General features: G+C 43.8%; 1 protein-coding gene across 6 annotated transcripts in view; it reads left to right on the forward strand.

The window, feature by feature from the left end:
* The window catches only part of AOPEP (aminopeptidase O (putative)), a 371738-nt gene that overhangs the window by 260816 nt on the left and 95443 nt on the right, over positions 1–15479 (forward strand). For all 6 annotated transcript variants that reach the window (XM_032636443.1, XM_032636442.1, XM_032636437.1 and 3 more), the window contains exon 12: positions 15082–15144. In XM_032636443.1, the coding sequence (XP_032492334.1) occupies positions 15082–15144 (63 nt within the window). The remainder of the gene's footprint in view (positions 1–15081; positions 15145–15479) is intronic.

Genomic DNA, 15479 nt, shown 5'->3' on the forward strand with positions numbered 1-15479 from the left:
AGTGGCAGTTAGATACCTGGACAGGTGGGCCAGCAGCCTTGCTGGAAAGAATACTCCCTGGATGAAGGGCCAAGTCTTTCCCCTCCACGCAGGTACCAGGGAGTCTCATGGAGTGAGAGGCACAGTTAGAGAGACTTTTGCTCCTTGGTTTTCAACTTTTGAAATTTTATGTCTAGAAGCTATTCATTTACATGGATACTTTTAAAAAGCATCATTAGGGGCTTCCCTGGGGGCGCAGTGGTTGAGAGTCTGCCTGCTGATGCAGGGGACACGGGTTCGTGCCCCGGTTTGGGAAGGTCCCACATGCCGCGGAGCGGCTGGGCCCGTGAGCCATGGCCGCTGAGCCTGCACATCCGGAGCCTGTGCTCCGCAACGGGAGAGGCCACAACAGTGAGAGGCCCGCGTACCGCAAAAAAAAACCCCAAAAAAACTACAGGTCCCAGACTCAGGCCACACCCTCTGAGTGAGGATCGCCATAAGGAGGGCTGGGACCGACTGATAGAATCCATAATTATGTCATCTTCTGAAATATATTCTGTGAAAAGGGTTCTCCTTCTTTGCCGAGTACAATCTAAACTCTTAGAGGCCTTCACGTTTATGTTCTTCCTGAGCAATCCAAATATTTGGCTTTGTGGTTTAGTTTATTCATTCAACCAATATGCCTAGCCTTGCGCTGGGCCGTGGACATAACAAAGCTGAAAGGGCACAGCCCCTGCCCAGGAGCCCATGGTTTGTGGGAGCACCTGCGAACCAACCATTGTTCAAGGTGTGCTCAGGGGGCCTCTGCTCTGAGTTTGAGACCTATGGGGAACCGCAGAGGTTGACTTCTGTATTTGCCAAGTTCAGCCAGGAGGCCAAATCCATTAGAAGACAACATGCTTGGAGGCTGGAGACTTGGCTGTACCACCCCCATCCCCCCTGCCCCCTCTTGGTCACAAGTTGGCCAGCTTAATTGTGCAAGGGAGCCCATGTGATTGTCCTCAAGGTGCAGTGACTGGTGGGTCATGTTTGAACACACAGGCATTACCTGTTCTTCAGGTTCATACATATTGTGCACCCACAGAAAGATTCACTTAAATAAGGACACTGTAGCTCTTGTAAAGAGTGATTCTGTTTAACAGGATTTCCCTGAGCATTGCTTTATCTGTTTCATAGAGAGAGATCTTTAGAAAGAAGGAACAAGGTAAACTCAAAGAACTATGACAAGGATATCAACTTCGGATTACAAACCTTTTGTCAATAGAAAAGACATTCAGTTCTGCCTTTTAAGAACTGCCCCCATTCTCTCTTCTATTAGGCTGAAGACATACTCTGGTAGACTCTTCATCAAAGGCACGTTATTCTATATTTGCATCGTGCTCTTCCCACACCTGGGGGAAAGCCCTGAGACCTAGCAGTGCAGTGAGTTGTGTACATGGGTGCACACACACGCAGGCCTCCTTGACTCTTTGACATCACACAGCATCACTGTTCATGCTGGTGTTCAGATCTGCATCCCAGGCCTGGGGGCATCAGCTCCTACTGTGGCCGTTCACAGTGCTCACGGGATTTCTGCCCATCTCTGCTGCCAGAGCACCTGCTGACAACAAAAGCTATTAGGAACACTTGGCTGCTTTTAGAACATGGGGCTTTTTTCTCCTCTTTTGTGGAGAGCCATCACGTCGTATAAAATAGGTGTACATTTAATATCTGTGTGGTACATATCTCTTGGGTGTGGCCTCTATTGCTTCATGGTTAAAGTTTAGGCTTTTCTGGTGTTGCAGGACTTTCAGTCTGCTTTAGAATCTTTGGTAGGAGCAAGTCTTGGAGAAGAGCTCATCTGTTCATCCGTGGGGTAGCTGTGCCCAAGCTCATAGCCCTAGTTAATGGCAGAGCCAGGGCTTCGCTCTAGGACCCTGAGTCCTCAGTCTACCTAAGACATTTTATATTTTTAGCAGAGTTGCTTTTAATCCAAATTAGCTTGGTCCCATTCTTGACTTAGTTTTTACAAGACATATAAAGAGATAATAAATGAATACAGCAGAAAGCCTGAGCAGGGATGATTTTGAATTTAATTAATGACTGCTATTCTTCCTGAATATGTTCATTTCTGTTCTTTACAGGGCCAAAAAAAAAATGTGCTTTGTGTGTACAGTAATGTGAATCTCACATTCCGGGGCTTTTCATATGTGTCACGGGTATACACGACCCTCTTCCATTTATATATATCTAAATGGTAGCCCTGTATGTCTGACAAAATATTTTGCATAGAAAGTATGGGGCATTCGGGGCTTCCCTGGTGGCGCGGTGGTTGAGAGTCTGCCTGCCGATGCAGGGGACGCGGGTTCGTGCCCCAGTCCGGGAGGATCCCACATGCCGCGGAGCGGCTGGGCCCCTGAGCCATGGCCGCTGAGCCTGCGCGTCCGGAGCCTGGGCTCCGCAACGGGAGAGAGGCCACGACAGTGAGAGGCCCACATACCGCAAAAAAAAAAAAAAAAAAAAAGAAAGTACGGGGCATTATTGTACTGAAGAGCTGGTATCTTTTTTGGAGTGAATGAATGCAAGTGTGTGTAGAGATTAGGTCTGTTGTCTTTGGAAAGATAGATACAACTATTCCTCTCTTGAGTTGGAAACCAAATTAAATAATAAATACCAGGTGGCCAAAACAACAAGTGAGAAAAAGCAATTGGTTGAACAAAAAAGTGTCTTTATGTACCTTCTAAAGCATTTAAGGGATGGTTCCCGTATCTGCTTATTTGCTTTCAAAAGCAAATGCCAACTAGAGTCCCTGGCTTTTGCCCTCGTTTGTCCCCTCTGCTGACCCAGAGGAGGAGAGTGTCAGTGTCACAGCCCAGTGGCAGCCAACCAGCAAGTGTATCACAGGTCAGGGTAACAGTCAATGATTGTCAAACTGTCCAAATCCAAATGTGTGTTTAAAACAGGGCAGCGTTCGTGTCACACATATCTCTGAATGGCAGTTCTCCAGGATTTATTGGCGCTTGGTAACGAGCGTGTTCAGCTCATTCAGCAGAAGACCCCATCCTTCCAGGTCAATCCTCCGCTTTGAGCCTTTACAAGCTCAGTATTTTCTGCTTCTGATCCTGTCTAGTTATAATTGCTACCATCACACTCTGAGTGGGATTCAGACAGTCTGATGCATAAACTGCAAAGCTGCATTATTCTGAGGTTAGTGAACAAGAGTGGAGGCTGGATGGAGGAGCAGAGTCAAGCGTGTTATATGCAATGTGCTGTTTTCACAAAGCATGCGGTAGTGAAGTTTTGTTCTGCAATAGTCTATGTTGGATGAAGGAGATAACTGATACATTAGATGCAGCTTTGGAGAGAGCCCTGCACCACTAAGCTGTGTGCCTGTGGGCGAGCCACTTGTCTTCTCTGAGTCCTCACTGCTTCTTTGGGGAATGAGGGGAACAGGCTTAGGTGAAGGTCAGAGCCACTTTGAGCCTCATGTCACCGTATGCTGTGCCCAGTACCTCGCTGAGGCCTCAGCTCCTGGTTACCTCTGAAAGGAGGAAGTTGGAATTTACTTTTCCTCTGAGTGTCTTCCTTTCCTCTTCAGGAATCTGTTGAATTGCCCTCAGACTGAAAACTTGCGCTTAGTTAGGAGTGATATCGGGAGAGTTTTCATATGTTTTGTCCTGAGTGGTGTTTTACAAATGTACACCATCAAAAAAAAAAAAAAAAAACCCTGTTCGTGCCTTTCTTTTCTCTTCCACTGGAAAATTGCTATATGAAAGGTTATTGGGAGAAATCTTAAGTAATAATCAATCTGCCAGAGCATTTATGCTGGTTGATCATTGAAGGATAGGCACTTGCTACTAATTAAAATCAATTATTCACAGATATTAACCTGTTTGACCCTCAGGAGATGAAAAAAATTTTGGTAGGGTTGTTAATGTCTTAAAATTCCTGTGTATCAATAAAAACTGCAGGTGAGTTTTACCTTGGACCGTGGCAACTATTGCTAGGATACATTTTGAGACATAGAAGTAAGTACTGGTATATGTCTGTTGTCCAAATGACCTTGGGAAACATCGTCCAGTGAATTCTAGGTTGCTTTTTGAAGGAGGGGAAAACATTGGGGGCAAATGCTCCAGAAGGAGCACTTCATTTTTATGCTGCTTTTATAGTTAAATCAGAGTATTTGCCACTTGAAAAGTAAAAACAGAGCCAATAATGAAATATTTGTGAGAAATTGCTACAGTGATTGCTGCATAGTTTGTAGCAGAATATTGCAGTGCTCCTTATATTGAGAAAGTAGAACCTATTAGGTGTTGAGGTATAACAAGAAATGATTAAACCCAGATGCTTTCCTAAAATTATATTTTCAGTGCATTTCTATGTCTGTTACAAACTGTGCTACATACTAAAAATATTTTCCTTTGTAGGCCGAGGGAAATTTCAAACCGCATCGAGGGCATCATAGATCAGATGGTTTTTCTTAAGAGTGTTAAGGGCATCCTGGTTGTTATCAGCCCAGACTTTACAATATGATATTATTTATGCCCCGAAGAGTCACAGTTCGGTTCTTAATTTCAGCAACTTTATTGGCATGAAAATGCATGGGAGCTAGGCCAGAGTCAATACATCAGAATGGAGGACCGAGACTCTAGGGGCACAAGTGACGATGCGACTAGACTGGAGAGAGCCCCTTCATCCCTGTGGCCTGTTGCCTTGGGGAGAAGTCACCCCCCAGGTCCAGTGGCTCCTTTGGCCTTTGCTCCAAGCACTCCACCTCCTTTTCCCTCTGTGCTCTCTCCCTTTTCCCTCAGCTGTGCGTGCTGAAACTTCATATTTTGTGCGGCCAACCAGAGACACATTCTCTTTAAGACTCTTCTTGGTTGTATTTATTACAAAGTTGGCTTCTCCTGAGTTCTCACTGGTTCTCTGCTTCTCAAGTTGTATTTCTTCATCACTGTCATTGATTTTGTGATTGAGGGATGTCTGCCTGGGTTTGACATAAATACTTATAGTGAATTAAACTGTAAATGGGTAAATCCAAGAATATATAGGTAGTGTAACTCCCTATAGAATTGTATTTGTTATTTAATCCTTCTCCCCTCCCCACAGTGCACTGGGGTATACTGTTTTGCCTATTAGAATATCCAGAATGAAAAAAGGGCTATCATTTTCCTGAGTAGGTGCATTTTATTGAGTATACTGCTTAGTACATTATACGTAATTGCTATATACCCTTTCTAGTCACAGCTCTCTAAGACTGACATCATTATTATACCCATTTTATAGATGAGGAAAAGCAAATCTGTCTAACTAGAAAGCCCAAGTTCTTAATTATTATATTGGTTTTAAATGCATGTAGCTACTATCAGGATTTTAGATGTTTTTGCATCTAGCACCAGATCGTGCTGGTATCTTCAGAGAAGAATGTAGAAATATCAAATTTCATTTTACGGTCTTTCTGTAACAACAGTGGGCTTATTGTTTTGAGCGAGGTGGGGTCAGAAACAGCACGATCTCCTTTATAATCAGGCATACGAGGAAGAGAACTTGCTCCATTTTGTCCACCGGTCCTTTGGGAAGGGACAGGCAGTGGTTTGCAGCGCCTCAGACGTGTCATATCTCTGCAGGTTCTGTCCAGTGGCATCGTGTCTGTGTGGTGGCTTTTTATCAGGATGTCACAACTCGATTATTTTGAGACCTTTCAAAGGTTACTTAGGTTCATAATACGAGACCGGCGTTGGCTTCTGAGGGGAAAGAGGAAGGGAATTAGCATTTACTGGTCTACTTGGTGCCTCTCCCTTTATGCACCATCTCATTTCGTCCTCAGCACAGCTCTGCGAGGCAGGTTTCCTAAGGGTTGTGTGACATGCTCAGGGTTACATAGCTTCTAGATGGTGAGAATGGAGGGTGCCTAGGTCTAAGTTCTCAGGTGTGTATTTCCCATTACACATGGCTTTGTACAGAGGTACTTAAGCCACCTTCACAAGCCAGCACCGAAAACAGCAACAGCATATTTGCTTGTACATTAGCATGATTTCCAGTGCCCTTGAACCTGAGAGCAAGGTAGTGAAATAGGAAGTGCTCAAATAGAAGGCAAAGCTAAAACAGACCACAGTATTTAAACTGTAAATTGAAATCCGTAATTATAAAAACAATCAAGTGACCAGAAGATTGTTAGGTTTGAGATTCTAACATACCTAGTATTAATATGAATATAAATTAGCTGGGTGGATTCTTAAATTCTGCATATTAAGAGATGTTTATGAGTCTAATGAAGCTCTAATGTTCTTTGTGGTTCTTTTCCATCTCATACTACTGAGCACAAAAGCTGTGTTGTGTGCAGAATGGCTGGGTTTATCCCTACTAGAAAGAAGTTATGTTTGGTATCTAAAGAACAATGAGAGTTTACTGCCTGGCTGACCAATGGTGGATCAAGTTCACATTCCCGGGCTCCTACTCTCCCACCTACACATGCAGGGGGTGGAAGCAGAGCAAAGGGAGGGAGGATACCTCCTCTTTTCATGGGGAGAGAGAGAGAGAGAGATGTGAGCTCAGGACTTCCTAATATGGACACAGCTGGGCCTGTGTAGCATTAAACACTGATTTAATCCACCGCTGGAGGAAACATCCTACAGAAAGTAGAGATTAGCAGCCAATTAATTCTGGCCCTTCCCATTTTTCTTCTGGAACATCTCTTATATGGATCTAAATGTTTGGTGAACACACATTCTGGAAAATAGATTTTTTCATATATTATTTACATTTGGGACAGCCATCTCCCCCCAGTTGTGATGGATTTTGTTCTTCCTACACTGTGTGTGTATACGTATGTACGTGTGTGATCCTACTTCTCTAGGATGACTTAGGCCCATTACTCTTGTGACTTTGCAAATTGTGACTTCATGGGGTTCCTTTGGGAGACCAGATGATAGGCAACAGAGTCTGAGTGCCAAGATTTTTAAAAATAGAAATGTTGGAAAAAGAAAAATAGACATGCCGAGGGCCACAGACTCCAGGGGGCACGGGCACTCCATGTGCACACACTTACAGATACCACACCCATTCCAGTTTAGGGAATAACCAAAGGGACCCAGACGTGAGTATTTGCTTTTCAAGCTAGTGAAATGTTAACATACAGGTTTGTGTTTTAAATTAGTGACTAATATCATGGGAATCCCCTGGTGGTCCACTGGTTAGGACTTGGCACTTTCACTGCCGGAGCCCGGGTTCAATCCCTGGTTGGGATTAATAATAATTAATAATAAATAAATAATATAAGGCATTTTGCCAGAGTAGTTTCCCTGTAGCATTGATGTAGTGTGTCTTTCCTAAACAAGGAAGCCCATTTGGTTAGAGCACGGTACCCAAGACTCAAGCTACCGGGTTGCTTTCTGTGTGAAACAGTAGCTTTTGCACGCAGCAAAGGGTCTTTTCCATTGGTAGCCACTGTCCTCTAATCCTAGCCAGCAATCTTCCAAATGCAAAATGCTTGTTTCCAGGGAATGTGTGGCAGCCATCAACATAATTAGAGCATTGTTCACAGGGGATGAGTGGGAAATACCACCTCATGTATACAGAATTCCAGGTCAGCACTAAAATCAGGGTCCCTGAAGACGAGGATCTAAGCTCTTTCAGTCAGGATCCAGAATCATATTAACCAGGAACCCGGAAAAAACTCTATAGACAGTCAAATATCCATCCATTCTTGCCTTCCTTCTGGGTAGTGTTGAGATCTTCCATTTCCACTTCTTTTTAATTCTTGTGTGTGTGTGTGTTGTGTGTGTGTGTGTGTGTGTGTGTGTGTGCGTGCACACAGGCATGCTTAAGTAATCTTGCCCTGAAGTTTATCCCTAAGAGTAAGCTATAGGAAATGCTACCCTAGGTCAGCCTGACAGCCCATCCTGTCCAACTTTGTGTCTGCCATCTGCCCAAAGGGACTTATTGTAATAGAACACAATAGGTGGCTGTCCTCTGTGGCATTGACCTTGAAATTTAGATGTCTCTCAAATGCCTGGAATTTCTTCATAGTAACCTATTAGAGATGGGTCATCATTAAAATGATCCAAACCAGTGGTTCTCAACACAGGCTGCCCACTGGAATTCCTGGTCGGGGAGGGGGGGACTTGTAAACTGACTGATGCCTGGGGCCCACTTTCGAAGATGTGAATCTAAGTGGTCTGGAGTGCCTCCTGGGCACTAGGATTTGTAAACCCTCCTGGTGATTCTAATGAGCAGTTAGGGGTTGGCAACAACTGATCTAAAACCACACCTACATAATTTTATATTTCACCTGTGAAACTCTTTAAGATTATAGTGTCCAAGAATGTTAAGTGCCTGTAAAGAACTGCAGTCATATGGGGATTGAGGAGGATATACTTATACCTGTTTTCTAAAATGTCTGTTTCAATAGACCTTTATGGTATGGGATTATATTTTACAGGCTGTGTTTTAATGTATGGTTGATCTGATCCACATAATAAGCAAATATCTTAAAGCGAGACAGTTGGGCTAGATGTTCCCTAAGCTCTCATGCTAGAGTAGAAAGAACACTACATTTCCAGCCAGGAGGTCTAAGGGCCACACAGTATGAGATATTAAAAGCACTATACTTCCCTGAGACTCAGTCTCTTCATCCTGAAGATGGGAGACAGTATGAGAAACAAACAGAACAGTCTGTATGTGGAAGTGCTTTGTAAACTTAATCTTGTACAAAACTGGCCACTCTGGTTCTTTCTACCAGTTCTGAGGCTCCACGGTCTCTGATATATGTAGTACTTCAGCACTTTTTTTTGTCTTCAGGTCACTTTCCTCCAGCTTCTAGTGACGTTGTGTTGCTTCTTAGTTCCGGTAGTCTACACTTTTGATAAGTAACAACTGCCTTCTCTTGTAAGCACATCGCATGTGTCATTTGATCTTCACAACTCTATGAGAAAGAGGCTTAAAGAGGTCAGACAGCTAATATGTGGCAGAGCCTGGATTCAAACCCAGACAGGCTGTCTGCGCACTCTTTATACCGTGCCGCCTTACCGCCTGGTCATACTAGTCTCCTGAGGACAGGGATGGTGTCTTATTCATCTTTGTGTTCACAAAGTCTAGTGCTCTGTTTTGCAGTAGGCAAACTCAATGTGTTTGTTAAGTGAATAACCCGTCTATATGTTCCTCTGGTTTTGATATCAAAAGTGATAAAATACTTGGTTGGTTAACATTTTTATATTAGTCCTCTGTGATGTTTGTATAGTATTATATTTCTTTTTGGCTTTATTTTTTTAACAGTTCTTTTCCTCAAATTTTATAAATAGGGTATAATCATAAGTCCTTACCTTCTATACTTCACTTCTAAGTGTTAATGGAGTGAAATACTAGAACCATAAAATTTTTTTCAGACCCCCTTCCTCCCTCCAAAAGAGAAAAAGAAATTTAAAGAAAGAAAAAATAAACCCAGAATATTTTATTTATTTATACTCCTCCTTGTTCAAAAGAGAGTTAAGCAAACTCTTAGAAAGCAAAATATAGCATGATAAAAGTAAATTAAAATAAGAAAACTGAAGCAATGTGAAAATAATGGTAGGAAAATAAGATGGGGCCAGGAATTACATTAGCATACAATATGTACCCCCTGAAGTTCCTGTACTTGGCTTAATGTAGGGTCACAGAGCTTTCTAGAAGAAGGAAAAAGGATCAATTTGCAGTGTTCATGAGGTAAAACAAACCAGTTGCCTAAGTCCAGCTATTCCTGATGTTGATACTACAGGGAAGTTTTTCCTATGGGTCCTCACAGAAAATTACTATTTAATATAATAAACAACCATCTAAAACCATCCTTACGGTAAACACTGTGATGGATTTTATGGGTTGTTTTTCATAATGCACCTCAATAAAGGTTGATGGCTTCTTCCCAGAATGTAATGCGATAAAAGGAATTTCACAGAGCACCAGTAAGATGCATCCTGCACCAGCTGTGAGGTGGTCTGCCTTAACCCAAGAAAATCTTAGACTCTCCTGGGAAGGAGTTTTGGTATCCGCAAACTCTGTGAACCTCCTGACAATTGGTGTGTTGGGTGGCTGTGCACCTTGGTGTATTTTTCTCTGGGGAGCCAGTAGTTGATAGCAAATGCTTCATCAGATTTTCAGAGGGGATCAAGAAGTGGAAGAACTGAGCATGCTACCTCAGGCAAGCTCTGTAAAAGTTTTTGAGCGACAGTGAGTTCAGGGTTATGGTTACTAAGAGGAGAGATTCTGTCAGCCAGGTCACTGCGAAGCAAGTGTGGGATGGATTTCCTTTTTTGAAAACTATGCTTTATAAGGACTTCCACTGAGAAGTTCATTTGGCAGGGCCAAAATCTTCAGAAGGAAATTAGGCATTCATTCTAACATACAGACAAAACGGGCAATAATACAAATTATAATTTTTCTAAAGTCAAATAAGTCAAATATAAAGATATCATAAAGGAATGTTACATTTTAAAATGAAAGAGCAAAATTTAAAGACATAAACATTGGATAACTTTGCCCCTACTCCTTGCTTGTTATTATTTGCAACCTGAACTAACCTTGATTTTATTTCCAGACATGCGTAGACTCTTACCTTCTAATTTACCCTGAATATATGTTGGCTATAGAGCCCTTCTGAAGCCAGCAAAAGCTTCTGGACCTTTCTACCTTGTTTGGTATTAAAAAGTCTTTTGACTTCTTATAGTGGATAGTTTTCCCTCTGCTGTGCATAAGGGAGTATAATTTGCCATCTGAAGCTGTTCGGTCTAATTAAAGGGCTTCCCTCATTAGCCCTTTCAGCCTTCTGGTTACCTAGGAAGGCATGCTGCTGCTTCTCATTCCTCTGGACTGTACCTCATCACCAAGCAGAGGCACACATCCATATTAACAATATGAAATTTGTGTCACTATCATTTTCCAGTGAAAGGAGTCATTTCAAGGAGTTACTTCCTCTCGACTAAAAAAAGAAAACAGAAAAAGGATTTTCCCTCCAAAAGTAATCTCCAGCCACTAGGTTAAGTAATGCTTTTATTTTAAAGCAGTGGCATTTTCCTCAGCTTCTGAAATTGTCTTCAGCTGTTACAAACTGCTTTGACAAGAAAGTTTCTTAAAACTTTTTTAAAGATATAATTAAAATAGAAGACATCTGTTTTTAAAAGATAGCTTTAAAGTGCTTTCACCACATTTTCAAAGACAGTTATTAGAGTATTCATCCCCAGCTACAGAATTCAATTTTTTAAAAAGTCGTCTTCTTCAAGTTTCACTGGGGTCCTTCACTGGGGTCCCCTGATGAAGAAAGGTAGATTTAGGTGGACAAAAGGAGAAATGTGTTGAGGTTATATTGAACATGATCAAAGAGAATTAATACTTTTCCAGGGTCATGAAATATGTTAATATTTCATTCCAGATTAAATTCAGCTCCTACCACCATTTTGGGATACAATTTTAGTGAATAATATATGAGGGAATTAGGAACTTTTATTTCCCATTTCTATTTTTATTTTATTTTTTAAAAAAGGTCATTTTAGAAGTACCCTGGCAATGTAACTGAGAACCCATGGTGTCTGCTTTTTAAAAATGTATAATTCTGTGCTCTTTACAAATTAAGATATTTTAGTAGAGCAGGAGTTAATTAGAAAGATCCTCTTCTCAAGATTTTCCCCCATGAAATTTCATATGCCATTTATTCAGTCATTTATTCCTTTATCCTTCCATTCACTTACTTAACACATTTATTGAGCATATACTATGTGCCAGGCAGTGTTTTTAGTGACTGGACAAAAATCAGGAACAGAAGGGACAAGATCTCTTTCTTCCTGGACCTTAAAATCCAATCGGGGAAATAGATATTTGATAAATTAATAAAAAATAGTTATAATAGAACTGTATAACACAAGAGTGAACCCGAATGTAAACTATGGACTTTACTTAATAATGTATCAAATATTGGTTCATTAATTGTAACAAATTCCTGGCACTGATGCAAGAAATTAATAATAAAGGAAACTGTGGGTTATGTTGGCACATGGGAATTCTGTGCTATCTGCACAAATTTTTCTAAAAAATGACGTCTCAATAAAAATAAAACATTTTAGGGCTTCCCTGGTGGCACAGTGGTTAAGAATCTGTCTGCCAATGCAGGGGACACGGGTTCGAGCTCTGGTCCGGGAAGATCCCACATGCCGTGAAGCAACTAAGCCCGCATGCCACAACTACTGAGCCTGTGCTCTAGAGTCCACGAGCCACAACTACTGAAGCCCGTGCGCCCTAGAGCCAGTGCTCCACAACGAGAGAGGCCAGTGCAATGAGAAGCCCGCGCACCACAACAAAGAGTAGGCCTCACTCCCTGCAACTAGAGAAAGCCCGCTTGCAGCAATGGACCCAACGCAGCCAGAAATAAATAATTATTTTAAAAATTATTTTAAAAATAATAAAAATAAAAAAATTTAAATATCTATAAAAGATAATTACTTTCAAGGAAATAAATAGGAAAACACAGTGGGATGACATAATTTGGATTATGGCAAGGAAGGCCATAATTATGGCAAGAAAGGAAGACCTTTCTGGGGAAGTGTTGTTTAAGCCCAGCACTAGAAAATAAGTAGGAGCCAGCCAGGCAAAAAAGAGAAGGAAATGCATTCTCAGTAAAGCAAAGTGATACCATTTGAACTACCTTTGTAAATACCATTCTGGTTTCTTTGTGGAAAAGAAAGATTGAGGGGGTGAGTTTGGGGGGCAACAGGACAAACAAGGAGACAAGTTAGTAGGCACTTAGAATGGACCACAGCTTTTGCTACCCACTCAGAGTCCTAGAAGAGCAGGGTAACAGTAGGATGTTTTCTTGCTCAGCTTGTGCCAGAAACCGTTAGATTCTCTGTGAACTGGGTGCTAGCGAGAAAGGAGACTGTCAATGGCACCGAGATGGTGTTTCCAGGTCTCAGTTCTTAAGATCTTTCCACTGGCTCAAAGGGATTTTTAGAATGAGGAACAATCTGTGTGTGTGTGTGTGTGTGTGTGTGTGTTTTTGAGACCACAACCAGATGAAAATTATAAGGGGAAAAAGCTTTCAAGTACTAACTACCCAGCTGTAACAGCAGATTTTCATAGAAGTCTGTGTAAGGTTTAATTTGCAATAGTTATCTTTCTTCCTGCTGCTGGATTGTTGGAATTTACTTTGGTTTTTGTTTCTTCTAAGACATGTTTTTAAATTGTTGCTAAATCAACAAAGAGGACACTTAAGAGAGGTCCATTTAGGCATGGCACTGTACATCAATATTGAACTGTTTGTATCAGGGAATCTTAGACATGGTGAATTCCCAAGAAAAAAAATTCTAGTGGGTAAAGGGAAATGTCAGTCTGTGATAGATTTCTATTGATTCTGGAACTGTTATTAGTAGCATGGAAGCTTAAATAGTTCAAAGTTTTATTTCCATTTAAAATTAAGCAGCTCTGCAATTACATAATCCACTTCATCATTTGTAATTTTAACCTGCCTATATTGATGTGCATTTGAGGCTTGCAAGACTATCTATTTTTGTGCATTTCGTTTACAGTAAAAAAAATTGTATGTGATGGTTGTACATTATATATAAAAAGATTCGATAACACCTTGAAAAACTCTTTAGCAAACGAGCATGCATTTCATAGCACTTAACTAATACCGGTTAATATGTTGATTTAACTCTACATAGTTTTTTTTTGTTTTTTTTTTAATTCCTGTTAACACAAACACCAAGTCAAGACTCTCCCGTTTGAGCAGTCCTGTTGTTTGTTTTAGGAAACAGAAGTGCATCATCAATGTAATTTTAAGTTAGTCCAGTTATGAATCTGGGATGAAGGGATAAAATAAAGTTTTCCACTCTGATGTCTCCATTAAGAAGCTCCCCTTTGTGTAAAATACTCCATGGCAAAGTTGCTTCTATTTAAAGTAGTGAGTTTGATCTTGGCTTTGATCTAAAGCTTTTGATCTTGAAAGAAGGATGGAGTAGCAATAAAGAGAGGGCAAGACAGATTTTCTTTAAAGAAATGCGATAAAGTTAAAGGAATGGTCAACATCAGCAAACGCCGAGTGCGACCCGACTCTTCTCCCAAAGCTCTCACCCCCCAGGCTGGTTCAGCCCACTTCTGATGAGGATGGAAAGAAAGCCTTTTGGGGGTCGGCGGAAAAGACTGAGGGTATCTCACACTTTTATAAACCGAGTGGAAAGTTTACCCCTATTTATGAAGACGTATTGACCCCTTCTTAAATTCTACTAGTCGCTTTGGAGGGGTCCACAGGCCGGGCAAGCGCGGCGCCGGCCGGGCTCACCCAGAGCGCGTTAGCTCCCGCGACGCGCGGGCGGAGCCCCGGGTTCGCCTTTCACGCGCTCGCGGCTTCTCCCCCAGGAGGTCACCTGCCACCGCCCCGGAGTCCGGAGGGGCCACTGAAAAAAGTCAACTCAATGGCGTCTAATCCATTCCCAGAGAAAACTCCATTAGGAAAGTTCCTTTCCCTCCGCGAAGGCCATCTGGACACTTAGGTTTCTGACCCGAAGGGCGAGTTCAGGCTGGCCGCGGGGTTGAGGGAGCTTTTGCCGCTAAGCCTTTTCGCCTGCCGGCGGGCAGCAATTCTGCTCCCACCGCGGTCAAAAAGCCCTTTCGCGGTACCCGGGGTCCCGCAGGCTTGTGGGCTGGAAAGGTAAGGGCGCGCGCCGGGGATCGGCCCGCGCGTGGGAGGGCGCGGGCAGGACGCAGGGAGGAGAAGAAAGATGTTTGCGAAGAGAACAATAACACAGGCGGAGCGCCGGCTGGGGTGGGGGCGGAGGCGACCTGCGGGGAGGGCGGCGCGGCCGCCTATACCTTTAAGGCAGGCCCCGCCCCCGCCCAGCGCCCGCCCGCCGCCCGCGCCGCCGCCCGGGCCCCGCGCTCGCCCGCCGCCCGCGCTGTGCCTTAGGTGTTGCGGGCCTCGAGCGTACCCCGCTCTCAGGCGGGCCGGCGGGGCGGACGGCCCTGGGCGCGGGTTCCGGCGCCAGGCTCCCACCTTCACCTACCGCGGGCGAGGTACAGGGTTGGCGCGCCGAGTTGGTGGGGCGCGGGGGAGGGAGGCTGGGGCGGCTCTCGGGAAAAACTTGACTTTGTCCCCTTCCCCCGCAGCCGCTGCAGAGGGAGCGCCTGGCCGGGGCGGAGTGCGGGCTCGTGCGGCAAGTGAGCGCCGAGGTGAGTGCGGGCGGCGCGGTCCTTGGGCTCCCTTCCTCCCCGGGCGGTGGGTCGCGCGTTGCATCCCTGGCGCGGAGACCCCGGTCGGCTGCGTCGCGCGGCAGCGGTGGGTAAGATGGCCCTCGTTCGGGGGCTCTGGCTCCCACCGGCGCGGGGGCGGCAAATCGGGCCCATAACGGAGGGAGCGGCCGGGGCGAAGGTCGCGGCCTCGGCTCGCCGCAGACCCGAGGGCCCCCTGCGCTGAGGCGGCCCCGCGAGCCCCGAAGGGTGCCTGTGGCTCCCCCAGGTGAAGCCGAGGAAGGCTGTGTCGCGAGGTTGTCGATCGTTTGTTTCTC

Source organism: Phocoena sinus, chromosome 6 (assembly GCF_008692025.1).
Source record: "Phocoena sinus isolate mPhoSin1 chromosome 6, mPhoSin1.pri, whole genome shotgun sequence".
NCBI classification, from domain to species: domain Eukaryota; kingdom Metazoa; phylum Chordata; class Mammalia; order Artiodactyla; family Phocoenidae; genus Phocoena; species Phocoena sinus.